General features: G+C 37.4%; 1 protein-coding gene across 5 annotated transcripts in view; it reads right to left on the reverse strand.

The window, feature by feature from the left end:
* TOX (thymocyte selection associated high mobility group box) overlaps window positions 1–17,343 on the reverse strand; it is a 300,519-nt gene that overhangs the window by 21,927 nt on the left and 261,249 nt on the right. For all 5 annotated transcript variants that reach the window (XM_040354249.1, XM_040354248.1, XM_040354251.1 and 2 more), the window contains 2 exons: window positions 7,217–7,297; window positions 554–940 (listed from right to left, as the gene is read on the reverse strand). In XM_040354249.1, coding sequence (XP_040210183.1) covers window positions 554–940; window positions 7,217–7,297 — 468 coding nt within the window. The remainder of the gene's footprint in view (window positions 1–553; window positions 941–7,216; window positions 7,298–17,343) is intronic.

Raw genomic sequence — 17,343 nt, forward strand, 5'->3', positions numbered from 1 at the left:
TATTTACTGTGGGTGAAGCCAGGCACAGGCAAGTTAACTGATCACAATTTGCTGAAGGAAGAAGCACCCACTATTCGGGTAAGGAGGAGGGGAGAGGTGTAATTTGGTCTTTGGGGATGGTGTAAGCCACCATGGTACATGTTATTGCTTAAGTATGACAGCAACATGAAAGACGGTCTAAAAAGGTGGCCTTTAAGTAAACATTGCATGCAATATTTGAGCAATGTAACATGTCACATTCAAGTAATAGCAATTTAAGTAATAGACATGAGAAGTGCTTGTGATTACTGGCTAATATTTTTCATCCCTATGTCTCCTCATTTTTCAACCCTATGTCTCATCAGAAATTATTCCCTTTTTACTATTTAGCACAGCCAAATGTTAAAAGAGGAAACGGTTTGGACTTCTCACGGCAATGAGAACCCCTAACCTTTTACCCTACTTTTCCTCTGTAATTTCAAATAATATGAGAAAAATGCCTTCTGGTGAAGTGAACATTGTTTTTAAATTTCTAGGAGCAGAACAGTTTTAAAGAAAGTAAAAAGGTACTAACCTGCTGCATTGCTGGTGAATGCAAAGCTGACTGACTCTGCATCTGTAGCTGGTTATTAATTGACTGCTGCATTGACATTGACTGGTGTTGCTGCATGTGCATATGCTGGTGGAGAGGTGGACTCATCTGATGAGATGGAGGGGGAGAAACAGCCATGCTTGCTAGAGAAACAGTCACTGGCATTTGGTTGTTGGGTTTGGGAGCTATATTCCTGTTGATTCCAGGATGCATGTTGGATAAATGTGGGTTCATTGTTGACTGTTGGTGATAAGGGGAACTGAGATACAGTGTAGAGTGTGCCTGTCCGGGTCCATGGAACACGGGAGGCTTTGAATTCATCATCTGAGATGGCTGTGATGTCTTATTATCAATAGGATCGTTGTAGCTCTATTGGGAAAAAAAATTACAATGCTTAAATGACTCAATAACTTTACCGTATTTACAAAGCCAATCACATTAGAGCTAATATTTTTCTAGGAAAGTTTAAAAATGAAGGTACAACTTTAATCACAAATGACCCACAGTTTTCTCTGTATACATAGCATACTTGTAGTACACTGTAAAGAAGTAATTATTTTCACATCTTGTTGGCTAGGGAATAAGAACATTCTCTTTGTGGCCAAAGACTGTATTTTTATGGTTTACAGTATTTCTTAAAAAGCTTGCAGTGATATTTTATTTTTGTTACATGTCATGTTGTATTTAAATTGAAGAGATGGTGATCATAAAAGAAACCGTTACTTGAAGCTATTTACTTTAGAAGAGAAAATCAGGGCAATTATGAAAACAGATGATATCAGCATTTACTGTTCTTGGCCTTGTAATATCCAAGTAATGTTTGGACTGGAATTTTTTTTTACATTTTGGTCTCACCAGTAATATGGAAACTGGACAGAGAATTGTTGGGGGAATTTACTTTTAGCACAACCTACTTGGAAGGTGATATAATAAAGAAGGTAACATATAAAAGAACATAACTCAATGCGCTTTTTCTTGGAAAATAAAACTAACCGTACTTAAAGTTGGGTACAAATTTTTTAAAATGGTTAACTAAAAAGTTGACATAGGCCTGCCCTATGTCTTTACTGAGGCCCCATACACACCATCAGATTATCTGCAGATTTTTGTCTTCAGATTTACCAAAACCATGTAGTACAAGGGCCTGCCTGATTGCATACAAATTGAAACTCTAAAGGTTTGACCTCATATTATATGGTTTTGGTAAATCTGAAGACAAAAATCTGCAGAAAATCTGATGGTGTGTATGGGGCTTTACACTTATTAATTGCCTAGGAAAAATGTCCTCACAGTAAGAATGGTATCCTAATTAGGGATGAGAAAAAAGTACCAAGGTTCGGTTCGAGGCAGGCTTGCAGGAAATTAATGAAGTTTGGGTGCTGATTAACCTCTTCAGTTCTTGAAGATTTACCCCCTTCATAACATGGGCATTTTTTGCGATATGGTACTGCGTTACTTTAACTGACAAATACGCTGTTGTGCGTCGCTGTACCCAGATAAAATGTATGTCCTTTTGGTGGTATTTGATCACCTCTGCGCTTTTTTTATTTTTTACTTTCTGCTATAAAACATACCCAATAAAAGATAAAAAATAAATCCTTCATCAATTTAGACCAGTGGTCCTCAACTCCTGTCCCCAGGACCCACTACCATGCCAGATTTTAAGTTTTACCTTAGGGAGATGCAGACTAGAATACTGCAATCACTGAGCAGGAAATTATATCACCTGTGATGTATTTCAGTTATCTTGCAAACCTGGCCTGTTAGTGGGTCCTGGGGACAGGAGTTGAGAACCACTGATTTAGACCATTGTGTATTCTGCTACATATTTTTGTTAAAAAAATCCCAATTAGCGTATATTGATTGGTTTGCGCAAAAGTTATAGCATCTGAAACTATGGGATATCTTTTTTTTTATTTAATTATTTTTACTAGTAATGGCAGCGATCAGCGACTTATAGCGGGACTGCGATATTGCGGTGGACAAATCGGACACCTAACTGACACGTTTGACACTTTTTGGGGATCAGTGACACTAATCCAGTTATTAGTGCTAAAACATGTGCACTGTCACTGTACCAACAAAACTGACGATCAATAGCAGAAAACAAATACTCTTGCGCACAAGTGTGTGCCTAGCTTGTGCTTACTCACGGTGTGGGAGGTGCTTTGACTATAGGGGAAGACAAAAATCTGTGTTCCTGCTTTGTATAATCAATACCTTCCCTTCTGACAGAATGTTAACCTGCCTTGTTTACATAGGTAGATTGTCATTATGCCTGTGTACTGTGTAATCAGCGGGTGTCGGCAGACATCAAGTCTGCGGTACCTGCCGCTGGGTTCCCGCTGTGTGTGATCACAGCAGGAGCAGGTCGCCAGTGGTGCACGCGCGTGCCCCAGTCCCGCAAGTGTCAGATCACATACTAGGTACTTGATCTAGCACAGAACGGCTGTCCTGCTGTAGTAAATGTAGGGTGGGCGGTCTGCAAGTGGTTAACTGACAATTGCAAGGTTGTGCGATGCTGTACCCAAATAAAATGTATGTACTTTTCCCCCACAAATAGAGCTTTCTTTTGGTGGTATTTGATCACCTCTGTGTTTTTCATTTGTTGCACTTTTTTTTTAACCACTTCCATACCGGGCATTTTCACCCCCTTCCTGCCCAGACCAATTTTTAGTTTTCAGCGCTGTCGTATTTTGAATGACAATTGCGCGGTCGTCTGACGTGGCTCCCGAAAAAAAATTGACAATGTATTTCTCTTCTGCATTTAAATGCCTGCCTGTTTGACCTTTTTTAAGTTTGGCCCAAAGATCCTTTTTAAGGATGGGCAGGATTTAATCAGGCCTAAAATCTCCCTGGTTGATCACTAGTCAATGCTAATCAGTCAGTTATACTTCCAATGTTGCTTTTTTTATATTGAAAGATATTTTATTTTCTGGAAGGTGTAAATGCCTCTTTTGCCTTTGCAAGGATCAAAATGCTGACTAACCCTTTAAAATATAAAATAAACGAAAACTATACCTGTGCAGTTTGCCATGAAATATTTATATGGATTGAAGTTTAGTATAACCACTGAAGTTGTGATGTTTACTTAATGTAAACTGCTAGTTCTGGTTAGTGAAAAGATCATTAGTGTGATAAATTGCATGTTCAGTGGCCGGAATTTTGATTGATCTTCATCTACCCCCTCAAGGGGCTGGCAGCACATTACAAATTCAATTAATGAATGCATTGGACTGGGTCAATTTATGGAGTGGATATACATTATTTCTCAGGAGTAATGTTTCACTAAAGAATGCAGTTTATACATTTCCACAATGTAAACATGCACTGAATAGAACAACATGCCTTCATCAAATCATTTAAAAATGAAATACTGACTTTAATTAAAATAACACTTAACCTCACAGTAATAACTCAAATACCTACAGCCAGCTGTGTATATATTTATATGTATATAATATATATATATATATATATATTTTTGTATAAATATTTTATTATATAGTTTTATGTGACAACACTGAAGAAATGACACTTTGCTACAATGTAAAGTAGTGAGTGTACAGCTTGTATAATAGTATAAATTTGCTGTCCCCTCAAAATAACTCAACACACAGCCATTAATTTCTAAACCGCTGGCAACATAAGTGAGTACTCCCCCAAGTGAAATGGATCATGGTGAGGTGCACATTCATGTGCACCTCACCATGATCACAAAACAGAAGCCAAAACTAGACATGGGTGTCCATAGAAAAGACAGTATGGGGAGTCTTTATCATATGGTTTGTGCTGAAGAATCTCTTCAGTAGTTCTGCACTGAGCTATTTTTTTTCCTATTAATAGGATGACTTGGTATAATAAATACAAAGTTCATATGTACCGTAGTTATAAAGTAAAGTAATATAGGAAGAAAGTCAAAATGTAACATAATAATTAGTGCACTTTAATTTACTGCTTTACTCACACAATGTAATTTGTTTACTTAAAAAAAGTAAAATAAATCTAATCAAAAGGCAGTGTTTAGGTATGAGTTGTGTGTTTGTTCTGAACAGAAGTGGACAAATGTAACAGCTTCTGTTTGTCAGTAATTATTAACAAAGCAGCGGGTTTCTGCACCGTATGTGTCCTTACCAACCACTTGACATCACCTGGCCCATGTATTTATGTGGGCGGGGACAAGGGGATGACATCAATGATTAAGTATGGCCACATGATCATATTTGGGCAATAATGTCATCATTATCCCTGCCCCTTCCTTTAAATTGCTGATGACAGCTCAGGAACCTGTCATTAGGTAACTGACCATCATTGGGTTAGGGTCATCTCTTATTTTCTTTTGGTGGGCATCAGGCATCATGGATGTACATTGTGGGATATTTAATTTTTTTTCAATTTCAGGATTTGTCAAATGCTGTGTCTTTGTTTTTATTTAAACTTTTTTTAGTGAATGAGTAGGAGTACTGTAAATAAATATGTTTTCTCCTTAGAAGAGGATTTCCTGTATATTTCTGTGAAAAACTCCACTAGAGGACTTGTGATAAAACTGCTAAAGCTTGCTTCATGTCTTTGTCGCAATATCCCTAATAGAGTACTCTATAAGGAGAATGTGCTACATATGGGAGTCCCAGCATGTTTGGCAGTTATTATCACCATACTGAAGATGCAAGAGATCAATGACAACCTTAAAGATCAGGAAGAGAACTAATCCTTACACATATCTATTAACCACTTAAGGACCGCCTCCTGCACATATACGTCGGCAGAATGGCACGGCTGGGCACATGTACGTACAGGTACGTCCTGTACTAGTACCCAGACGTGGGTTGTGGGCGCGCACCCGCGACGCATGCCCGCGACCCGGTCCGAAGCTCCGTGACCGGGACCCGCAGACCCGATTGCCGCTGGAGTCCCGCGATCGGTCCCCAGAGCTGAAGGACGGGGAAAGAGCCATGTGTAAACACGGCTTCCCCGTTCTTCACTGTGCCGGCTGCATCGATCATGTCATCCCTTTTATAGGGGGACACAATCGATGACGTCACACCTACAGCCACACCCCCTACAGTTGTAAACACACTTCAGGGAACACATAACCCCATCAGCGCCCCCTTGTGGTTAACTCCCAAACTGCAACTGTCATTTTCACAATAAACAATGCATTTTAAATGCATTTTTTGCTGTGAAAATGACAATGGTCCCAAAAATGTGTCAAAATTGTCCGAAGTGTCCGCTATAATGTTGCAGTCACAAAAAAAAAATCGCTGATCGCCGCTATTTGTAGTAAAAAAAAACTAATAAAAATGCAATAAAACTATTCTCTATTTTTTCAAAGCTATGAATTTTGCGCAAACCAACCGATAAACGCTGATTGCGATTTTTTTACCAAAAATAGGTAGAATACGTATCGGCCTAAACTGAGTAAAACTATTTTTTTTATATATTTTTGGGGGATATTTATTATAGCAAAAAGTAAAAAATATTGAATTTTTTTCAAAATTGTCGCTCTATTTTTGTTTATAGCGCAAAAAATAAAAACCGCAGAGGTGATCAAATACCACCAAAAAAAGCTCTATTTGTGGGAAAAAAAGGACGCCAATTTTGTTTGGGAGCCACATCGCACACTCACATGTACACTCATAATCAGGGCATTGATTATCAGTCTCCTGATTATCAGTGAAGTCCCAACAGTGCTGCCATTCAGTGCCTCCTCATCAGTGTCACCTATCAGTGTTGCCTACCAGTGCCCATCAGTACCACCTATTAGTGCCACCTATCAGTGCCAATCAACACCCATCAGTGCTGCCTCATCAGTGCCTATTAGTGCTGCCGATCAGTACAGCCTAATGAGTTCCCACCAGTTCCTCTTCATCAGTGCCCACCCGTGCCACCCGATCAGTGTCCACCAGTGCAGCTAATCAGTGCCTATCAATGCCCATCAGTGCCTCATATGTTCCGGCTCATCAGTGCTCATTAGTGCCTATCAGTTACCATGAGTGCAACCTCTTTAAAGGGGTTGTAAAGGTAAATGTTTTTTCACCTTAATGCATTCTATGCAAAAAATAAAAATCCAGTGGTGATTAAATACCACCAAAAGAAAGCTCTATTTGTGTGAAAAAAAAAATGATAAAAAATTTGTTTAGGTATAGTGCTGCATGACCACGCAATTGTCATTCAAATTACGACAGAGCTAAAAGCTGAAAATTGACCTGGGCAGGAAGGAGGTAAAAGTTCCCAGTAGACAAGTGGTTAAGCTGTAAGTTAAATATACAATTTATTTCCCTTGCTGCTTATTTTGCATTAGCTGTTATTGTACTGGAACTGTTGCCTACATTGTGGAATCTTCTGACACACAAACTAACACAGAAAAAATCAAGAGAACCCAAATGAATACCAATAGTGATCTGCCCTAAGCTGCTAGGATACATAGGAATAAATGCTCCAATTATCATCCACTCAGAACTAAATTGTTACTTTCATTACACAAACAGCTAAGTTGTAACTTGTTTTGAATCTCAAACAATATTGGTTGTAAAAAATGATTGCAGTAAATGAGTTTCCCATTTTTCGGTTATGGGATGTTACATAATATTGGCAAGCCATTTAAGTAGTACTGGAAGAATGTATGGCATAAATATTTGACATTACCTTGGATACAAGACTTGCTCTATATGCAGCCAACTGCTTCAGATACTCTTTTTTGGCAGATTCAGTTTTCTTCTTATACACCTGCAAATAACACACATTTAAAACATTTAATCATACAAAGCTTTTCAAATATCTTGAAAATCTATTGACTCTTCATTGAGGCATCTTGATGAATAAACCACAAGGATCTTACTAAGTCTAATGCATCTCTAATAAAGCAATATAATCTGGCAATGTTGCAGCATGACATTTGGGGCTTTTCTATAACAAATAGGCCAGTTTCTTAAAAACAGAATTAAGGTTTAGAAATGGATTCTTAGAATTTGATTGGTTTTATGAGAAATGCTGACATTTTTATTCCCCAAATATACTTTATTTTGTCCCCGAGTTTTGTTTGTACTTTGCCCCTAAAAATGCCAATTTTCTTTAGGAGACATTGCTTAATCTGAATGTATAATGTTTTTGCATATTGTTATTGTGCCTAAAAAAAAAAAAATTGGTATCTTATATTCATTATTTTGAACAATGAGGTGGAGATTGAGGCACACTCTGTCCACCTTAGAAATGTTAATCTTAATTTTTTTCAAGCTTATGTCTGGTACATATTAATATAAATACATAGAATGATAGGTTATGAACACCAGAGAATCTCCACTATTCTAGTTACTGTAGATTTCATTCTACCTGTTTTTTTTTTTTACTTCCTACCATCAGCCATATGCATATATGTGTCAGGGAGGGCTTAAATGCTGGCTGCCACATATATTTATACAAATTGGGGCACTGTCCTGTGCTGGAGCCCCAGCACTGTGTGTGGTCACTACTTACAACTGGGAGTTGGGAACGGGATCCCCTGATCACAAGACCACTGTGATAGCCAATAGCAATGATCGCAGCATAATTGGCAGCTCACCTACCAGCTGAAAGGGGTTAATGTTATATAGTGATACCAATGAATACCTTGAAATATCATGTAATTATCTCTATTAGCAGGGGTTTTATTGCTGGATTATTGCACTAGTGAATTAAAGTGTTGCAGTGCTATAAACCATAAGCCCAAAGTTTAATAGTTTGTTGTAACCAGTATAACAAACCTCCAGATGCCAGGCGCTAAAACATTACATTGGGGCAAGCTATCTTTAAAGCCCAAGACATTGGCCATTTATAGAGTGATTAAGCAACGTGACTAGTGAATGTGTGAGCGCCAATAACGTGTAACTGATTTGACTGACATAAAATGAACGGTATTTCTGTGGCTCCAAGAAAAAGACATCAGTTTGTGGGCTCTGAGGATTTGTCAGCTCATAAGTGTAATTCTGCCTCTTCATATCCCTGCTGCTTCTAATTTAGCAGGACAGGCTTATAATTGAAGCAAATTAACTATTTACTCTTGCTACTTCTACCAGGGGAGGGAAGGACATACCAGCAGGACAGAATGCGTGGGAATTAAATCCTTCTCACTTGTGTCAAAATTGCCCTTCTATAACACATTAGCAGTAATTTCATGAGGCAGCAAACATTGGAATAAATACTGAAGAATAAAATAATGAGGTGTTGCTGTTGAGTCAAACAGCTCTAACTAATTTTATGGCATATGGATTATAAAGACTAAAGAGAGGCATATGTTACAATACTCTAACACTGTGCTTACACGTGATACCTGATCATTAAACTCCTGCTAGGATCCCTGAGTCTATATTTTTTTATCAAGATTATAGGTTTAAACATCATTAAATAATTATCCATATATAGGTGTATTTATTACTACAGCACAGAGAGCAGTCAAAATCTGCAAAATGCTATAGCCTATACCAGCCAATCAAATGTTACCTTTAATCAGTTTAGAGCTCTCAGAACAGTTAATCGTGATTGCTAAATGTTTGCTATTGGTTACTGTGTTTGCTACATTGTTTTTTTTTTCTTATGAAATGAACCCGATAATGTTTGCAAAGTAAAATTCTTATGCAATTGCAAATCCTTGCTGATTCACTGATGTAAGTAAATCAATTACAGAGCAAGACACCCAGGGAGTGCAGCACATCAGGCTTTGTTTAACCTAAACTGGAAAGATTTTTGCTCAGTGAAACCCTCACAGCTATTGATAAAAACCTATTGTGTGAACCATTCATAGACTTTCATTTAAATAAGTAAAGAAGTCATCCACAGCCAAAAACTGCATGCAGATATATTGGCTGACATATATATTTAGATAATTAAATGGATGACTTTTATATTATGGCATTTAATCAATATTTCTTGAGTTGACTATACTTACGCACAGACATGCCACACACAAAGACATCAGATTTCTTTTAAATGCTGCATTTAACTCAAAATACAGCATTATGTTTACGCTCTTAGGCCAAACATATGTACATTTGTCTCTTTGGCTAAAGCTTTCAGCTTGTTGATAGTCATGTAAACAAGGCCATTTTGTTTGCAATTTGCCAAATCTACTACAGCCATACTGTGCTTTTAATTAGAAACGCAAAGAGAACATTGTACACTTCCATCTGGTTTAAGTTCAACCTTGCTTTCATTTTTCACTTAACAATAATTTTTACAAAAGGAAAAAGGAAAATGACATTAGTGGTCCCTGTGAAATGTTAGACTGGTCTAAAAGCTAGAGACATGTTAAAACTCCCATGTGTATGCAGCTAATTAATGAATATAGTACGTCTTGTATGTAAGGAACTGCTCAGCAACTGCCTGGTAGTAATTAAACGGCTGGCTGCAGACTACAACTTTGTGTTCCAAATTATGACTACTGTACTGATCTTAATTAAAACTTGATTTCACCTAGACAGGTAACTGTAAATGGTAATGTTAATAAACCTATTAATAATGTCATTTTCAGTGTTAGTTAAGTGTATGCAAAAGCAGAATGTCTGTAAGTGCATTTTAAACAATGCTACTGCATTATTTTTATTCTTATTTGTTAATAATGTGTGTTAAGTAAAGGGGTGATTCTAACAAAGTAAATATTCCAATGTCATCGCCACAGAAACTTTGCAGGGTTTCATAAGAACATACAAATAAAACTGACTGTAATCAGACCTTCAACACAGGCAGGGTTTCTGCTGTATACAAAATCATTTTATTCAAAAAACTTTTTATTTCATTATTACATCTTTATTATATGCCTTAGGAGCCATATAATGCAAGTGAACAGGTAAATGACTGAATAAATCAATTAATTAAATCCACAGTTTAACCACTTAACAACCACCCGCCGTCAAATGACGGCGGGCGGAATGCTCTATTGTTCCGACAGGACGTCATATTTTTAAAAAAAATGGGATATTTATTATAGCAAAAAGTAAAAAATATTGTGTTTTTTTTCAAAATTTACGCTCTTTTTTTGTTTATAGCTCAAAAAATAAAAACCGCACAGGCGATCAAATACCACCAAAAGAAAGCTCTATTTGTGGGGGAAAAAAGGACGTCAATTTTGTTTGGAAGCCATGTCACACAACCGCGCAATTGTCAGTTAAAGCGACGCAGTGCCGGAAGCTAAAATCTTGTCTGGGCAGGAAGGGGGTGTATGTGCACAGTAGGTTAAAGAAAGGGAATATGATCTTTTGATAGCTATTCATATGGAAAATAGCTACCTACTGTATAGGTATGTCCTTATTACATTTTAAGAAATGAAAATCTTCCAGAGCTAAAGTATGGTTTAAAAAGAAAAGTGTATATGTGGCATAGTGGAGCTAGGTCATGATGTAACTGTGGGTATGGTCCAACTGGCTACAGTTATTATAATAAACCTGTCTCAGATCTAGACAATTCAAACTAAACATATGATAAAAACATTCAAAAGAAGGTACACTTAGTAAAAACCATGGGGCAAATTCATGTACCTCGGTGCATATCTCCGCCGGGCGCAGCGTATCTAAGAAACACTACGCCGCCATAACTTATTTTTTTTCGAATCCTCAAAGAATTTGCGCTGTAAGTTACGGCGGCGTAGTGTATCTTTGGCGGCGTAAGGCCGCGGAATTCAAATGGATGTGATAGGGGCGTGTTTTATGTAAATACGTCGTGACCCGACGTAAACAACGTTTTTTTTGAACGGCGCATGCGCCGTCCGTGGAGGTATCCCAGTGCGCATGCTCGAAATTAAACCGGAACAAGCCAATGCTTACGACGGTGACGTCATTCTACGCAAATCCCTATTCGCGAACGACTTGCGCAAACGACGTAAAAAATTCAAAAGGCGACGTGGGAACCACGGCCATACTTAACATTGAGTACGCCTCAGGGGTAATTATACGCTGGAAAAAGCCGAACGCAAACGACGTAAAAAAATGCGCCGGCCGGATGTAAGTTCGTGGATCGCCGTAACAAGCTAATTTGCATACTCGACGCAGAATTCGATGGAAACGCCACCTAGCGGCCGCCGAAAAATTGCACCTAAGATCCGACAGCGTACTAAGACGTACGCCTGTCGGATCGATCCGAGATGCAGTCGTATCTTGTTTTGTAGATACAAAACAAAGATACGACGCGCAAAATTTGAAATTACGCGGCGTATCAAGAGATACGTGGGAGTAATTCTTTTGTGGATCTGCCCCCTTATATCTAAGATGCAATAACTTAAAGCTACCAATCAAATATCAGTTTACTAAAGTCACATCAATGGAAAGTCCTCTGTAAAAAAAAAAAAGAAAATAATAGTACAAATCAAGGTCGGCTGTGTTCGTAATGTGATTGATGTGCGAAAGAAGTCAGTGAGAACCTCAGTATTTTGTATAAGTAGCTAAGCATAAAAAATATTGGGCCAGATTCAATAAATTTGACTTCAAAAATAATTTCTCTAAAATATATCTATTATGTCTTCTTCACAAAAGGGCATCTTCATTATTTGCATCGTTAGCTGTGCATTTGCTTTTATTATAAGATTTCTACTTTGATGACAAAAGAACAATAAAATAAAACCTCATCTAAAGACAGATCAATACTGTAAGGTATCATTCTATTACCACAAATTATGGTTAATTCATCTTTTCAATATAATTATTTTCTTTCTCGCAGTCATTTTCCATAGAACAATGTATTGATCTTACAACAGCATTTGTCTCCTTAAGAAAACCCAACGTTTTGTTATTCAGTAGAATACATCATATATATATATATATATATATATACAGTACAGACCAAAAGTTTGGACACACCTCATTCAAAGAGTTTTCTTTATTTTCATGACTATGAAAATTGTAGATTCACACTGAAGGCATCAAAACTATGAATTAACACATGTGGAATTATACATAACAAAAAAGTGTGAAACAACTAAAAATATATTTCATATTCTAGGTTCTTCAAAGTAGCCACCTTTTGCAGCAGACACATCTCTAGAACTGTTTAGACTGTGTGAATCAGGCCTTCATGGTAGAATATCTGCTAGGAAACCACTGCTAAAGAAAGGCAACAAGCAGAAGAGACTTGTTTGGGCTAAAGAACGCAAGGAATGGACATTAGACCAGTGGAAATCTGTGCTTTGGTCTGATGAGTCCAAACTTGAGATCTTTGGTTCCAACCCCTGTGTCTTTGTGCGGCGCAGAAAAGGTGAACAGATGGACTCTACATGCCTGGTTCCCACCCTGAAGCATGGAGGAGAAGGTGTGATGGTGTGGGGGTGCTTTGCTGGTGACACTGTTGGGGATTTATTCAAAATTGAAGGCATACTGAACCAGCATGGCTACCACAGCATCTTGCAGCGGCATGCTATTCCATCCGGTTTGCGTTTAGTTGGACCATCATTTATTTTTCAACAGGACAATGACCCCAAACACACCTCCAGGCTGTGTAAGGGCTATTTGACCAAGAAGGAGAGTGATGGGGTGCTCATCAAGAGAATGCCAAGAGTGTGCCAAGCAGTAATCAAAGCAAAAGGTGGCTACTTTGAAGAACCTAGAATATGAAATATATTTTCAGTTGTTTCACACTTTTTTGTTATGTATAATTCCACATGTGTTAATTCATAGTTTTGATGCCTTCAGTGTGAATCTACAATTTTCATAGTCATGAAAATAAAGAAAACTCTTTGAATGAGAAGGTGTGTCCAAACTTTTGGTCTGTACTGTATATATATATATATATATATATATATATATATATATATAAATACCATAACCTGCCCAATCAGAAATATGCATTTAACAGGATATAAGGAAATGCAGTTAATGTTAAAGCAATAAAAAAAAAAAAAAAAAAAAAAACATATACTGATTTTATTTAAACTGAATATACTTTGGTTATAAAATGTTTGTGATAACTTATGTTGCAAATTGCATACTAACTTGCTTTTCTGAATAACATAAAAAAAACTCCACCAAAGATAGAATTTAGTTTAGAGTAGTAGTGATGGAGGGACGCACTACTTAAAATGATAAAGCACGTCCAGTGAATAGTCAACTGTGCCGCAGATAAAAATAAAACAAACAAATGTTTTTTCAAAATTTTCAGATTTCATGCCAAAAAGTCACATATGAAATACACATCGAGTCAGCACTTAGCAGCTTAACAATGAAGTGGGCTAAACAAGGTTTGGAGTAGTCAGCCATTGTTTTGTGCTAATGGTGCTTTATAAAGACTTTAGGACATACGGTAGTTATCAAGCGTAAATGTAAAAAGTTATTTCACTTTGCCAGAAATTCACTTTACTTCAAGCCTGGTTTTTAGGATAATTTATTAAATGTTTTTAGATTTTACAATACTGATGTTGTTTTTCAGTGAAGTCTGGCAAATTGTAGGGAAGACAATGACTGTTGTTATTCCTCCATAATTTGAATCCACCAGCATTTTAAATTAAAGTGCAAGTAAACCCTAACAAGGAGCTTCTCTTATTTGATTCCCTTTTGGTCTGTTAAAGCTGAACTTGGGGAAAAACAAAAATCCTCTCCTATTGTGGGGGCTGACCCTCACTGCAAGGATTAAATGCTCACTGATGTTTAGGGTCCTCGAAAAAGCATCTTTGGGCCCCATACACACTAGGCATGCATGCATACTGGTGCAAAAAATATGTCATGTGGTCCCGATATTTGTTATCAGGTGCTTGTCTCCCACCTGGAAGTTCAGGAAAGCGGTACATAGGAAGGAAAATGTGTCTGTAAACAAAAACGGTAGGTGTTTCTGAACTTTGTGGGGAGAAATTGTTCTCCTGTGTTAAACTAATTTCCATTGTGTTGTTAAAAAAAGATGAGGTTACTACTAAGATGAACTACTTTAATTATGGAAACCATAGCTCTCTTGTTCTTTTTTAAGGTGGGACCTTATCCTTAAGGCAATAAGACTAAACAATAATGTATGTAAGTCGCAGAGAAATGGTGGCATGAGAGGCTGGTTCCCCTTCAGGAATAACAACAAGAGATAGTGTTGCTACTGAAAGCAGTGGCTGAGAGGTAAATATGCACAGCATGAACAACATCTGGGTAGTGGTAGTGAAGAGTAATTTCCATCTGGCGTACTGGAGCTGGACAGTGATGGAAGAACAACATGGTTAGGTGGAGGGCTGAAATCTCCTTAAGAAGGAAGGGGGTTCTAGGCCTCAGTGCCACTATATCTTTGTATAAGTTCAATTAGGGTTCTTTACAGGACAAGGTCACCAACTAAAATGCATACCTTACAAAGGTGATTGTAACAAGGAATATAACCTTGTGAGAGTGGACGAAGTATTATCCCTAATAGGTACAAGTGATTTTTTTAAGTATCTAGAAAATCTAAATTAAGGTCCCATGGAGAAAAAGGAAGTTGTACATGAGAAGCAACATGAGAGACACCATATATAAAAGTCTTAACCAATTAATGGTAGATTAGCAGACTTTGAATAAAGATCTGAAGGGCCAAGATTTTGCCTTTATTGATAATCAGGGCCAAATGCTGATTGAGGCAAGATTGTTCAAAGGTTAGGATTCCTCCTACAGAGTATTTACTGGGATGAAATTTGCTTTCCTTACACTGGGCCAAGTCAACAACATTATATATGTGATGGTAGACCTTGTGTGGAGGGTAGACTTTCTAGTTTTTAACAGTGTGGACATTACTGAATCATAGAGACCCCTGTCTCTTAAGACCTGGGTTTTAACAGCTATGAAAGGTAGACAAGGCTAGAATGCTTAGTTTTGTCCAAGTTAGAATCCTTTCTAAGTCTCTTGCCAGAAACAGATGTCTGGTTCTTCTCTGATATTTGATGTATGCCACTGCTATGGAATTGGCTGAATGAATTCTGTTTGATTCCTCTGATGACCATGTCACCTCTAACAACAAGGTATCTAGAACTCCTTTACATTAATTCAGGCTGGAATCTGTTTTTTTTTTTTTTTTTTTTTTTTTTTCACGTCAGACTCTGCTCACGTATGATCGTGGGACAAGCTCACGGTTCGACCGCCCTTAGCGTCTCTCTTGTGGCTTCGCATCATCCGTGGAGTTTAATTTTTTTTTTTTTTTTCCTTTATATTAATTATATATTTAGATTCCTTTTCTATTATACGGTTAGAGATTTGATGTTTTTTGAGCCATTCATTATTCTTTTAGCGATTCATAGGTCTGACGACATTACTTACTATTATATCATAACTAATCCCTTTTTTTTTTTTTTTTTTTTTCCCCCCTTCCCCCCCCCATCCTGGATCTGTGTGTCATGCAATCTTCTATTTGGTTTCTCACCTATCTACTTCTGTCATTCCCCGGACAAACTTCTCTGTAGATTTAAACACTTTCCATTTTTCCCAAATCGCCCTGTATTTGTCCTCTTCTCCTGTCTCTCTACAGGCAAGATACTCCATCTCTTCTATATATTCCATCCTTTCTATCCACTCTTTAATTGATGGCCTCTTTGGAAGTAACCAATTTTTTGGGATCAGGGCCTTTGCTGCGTTTAGCAACACTGGGACCAGAGTTGTTCCATATTGTTTTTTTTTTTTTTCAGTTCCGTGAAACAGACAGGTCAGCGGGCTACAGGGAATCCTTTCTCCTGTTATTTCTACCGTATATTCCACGATTTCTTTCCAGTATTCCTGTATTCTCGGGCAGTCCCACCATATGTGCATATTTGTTCCTTTTTGTTTACAATCTCTCCAACATAACTCTGAGTTATGTGGGTGAATCTTACTCATTCTTGATGGAGTCAAGTGCCATCGAACCATGCATTTATAGTTTGCTTCTATGGTGGTAATATCCGAAGCATAGTTGTATACTGCTCCTATCGTTTGTATTTTATCAATCTTTATGCCCAAGTCGTTTTCCCACTTTTCTAAGAAGGGAAGTGTGTCCTGGGTCTCGAGCTCCGTTAGTATCCCGTATGCTTTTGATATACCATGTTTCAGGGGCTTGTCCATATTGCATATTTTTTCTATTGGGTGTAGTGTCTTGTCTTCCCTAATCGGTTGTGCTAGTGTGCTCACAAAGTGTTTTAGCTGCAAATACTCCCATTCACTCATCCTTTGTTCCCCTTCTCCTATCTTTATATCTTGTCTTAATTTAATTTTTCCCCGTGTGACAATGTCTTTTAATTTTTTCTCCCCCAATAACTTTCCAAAACGTGTTCCATTACCTGGTGGAAAAAAATTTGTGCCTGCTAATGGGATTAATGGGGAATTATACTCCCATTTTTCCCGTCTAAATAGTATATCCCACACTCTAAATACATTCCTTGTTATACTATGTGTATTTGTGCCCAATTCCCTCATTTTTGGTGGTATCCATATATTTCTATTTAATTGTGTGCTACTTAATTTTTCTTCCATTTGTACCCATTTTTTTTTTGTGTGTGTATTTGACCATTCTATCAACCTAGCTAAATTAACTGCGAAATAATATCTTTTTATGTCAGGGAGCCCCAACCCCCCTCCTTTTTTTTTCATGCTCAACAATGAATAGCTTAGTCTAGCCTTTTTACCTGCCCATATGTATTTCAAGATTACTGTTTTGATTACTTAAAAAAAACTTTGTGGTATTTTAATTGGGAGCATTTGAAGTTTGTATGTAATCTTCGGTAATATCATCATTTTAAACGCATTGATCTTACCTATCCAAGAAATGCGTTTTTTTGCTAGATTTTTCAGATCTTGATTAATGTCGTTAATTAAGGGGACAAAGTTAACCGAGTAAAGTTTTTCAAGTGTTGA

Source organism: Rana temporaria, chromosome 5 (genome assembly GCF_905171775.1).
Source record: "Rana temporaria chromosome 5, aRanTem1.1, whole genome shotgun sequence".
In the NCBI taxonomy this organism is placed as follows: domain Eukaryota; kingdom Metazoa; phylum Chordata; class Amphibia; order Anura; family Ranidae; genus Rana; species Rana temporaria.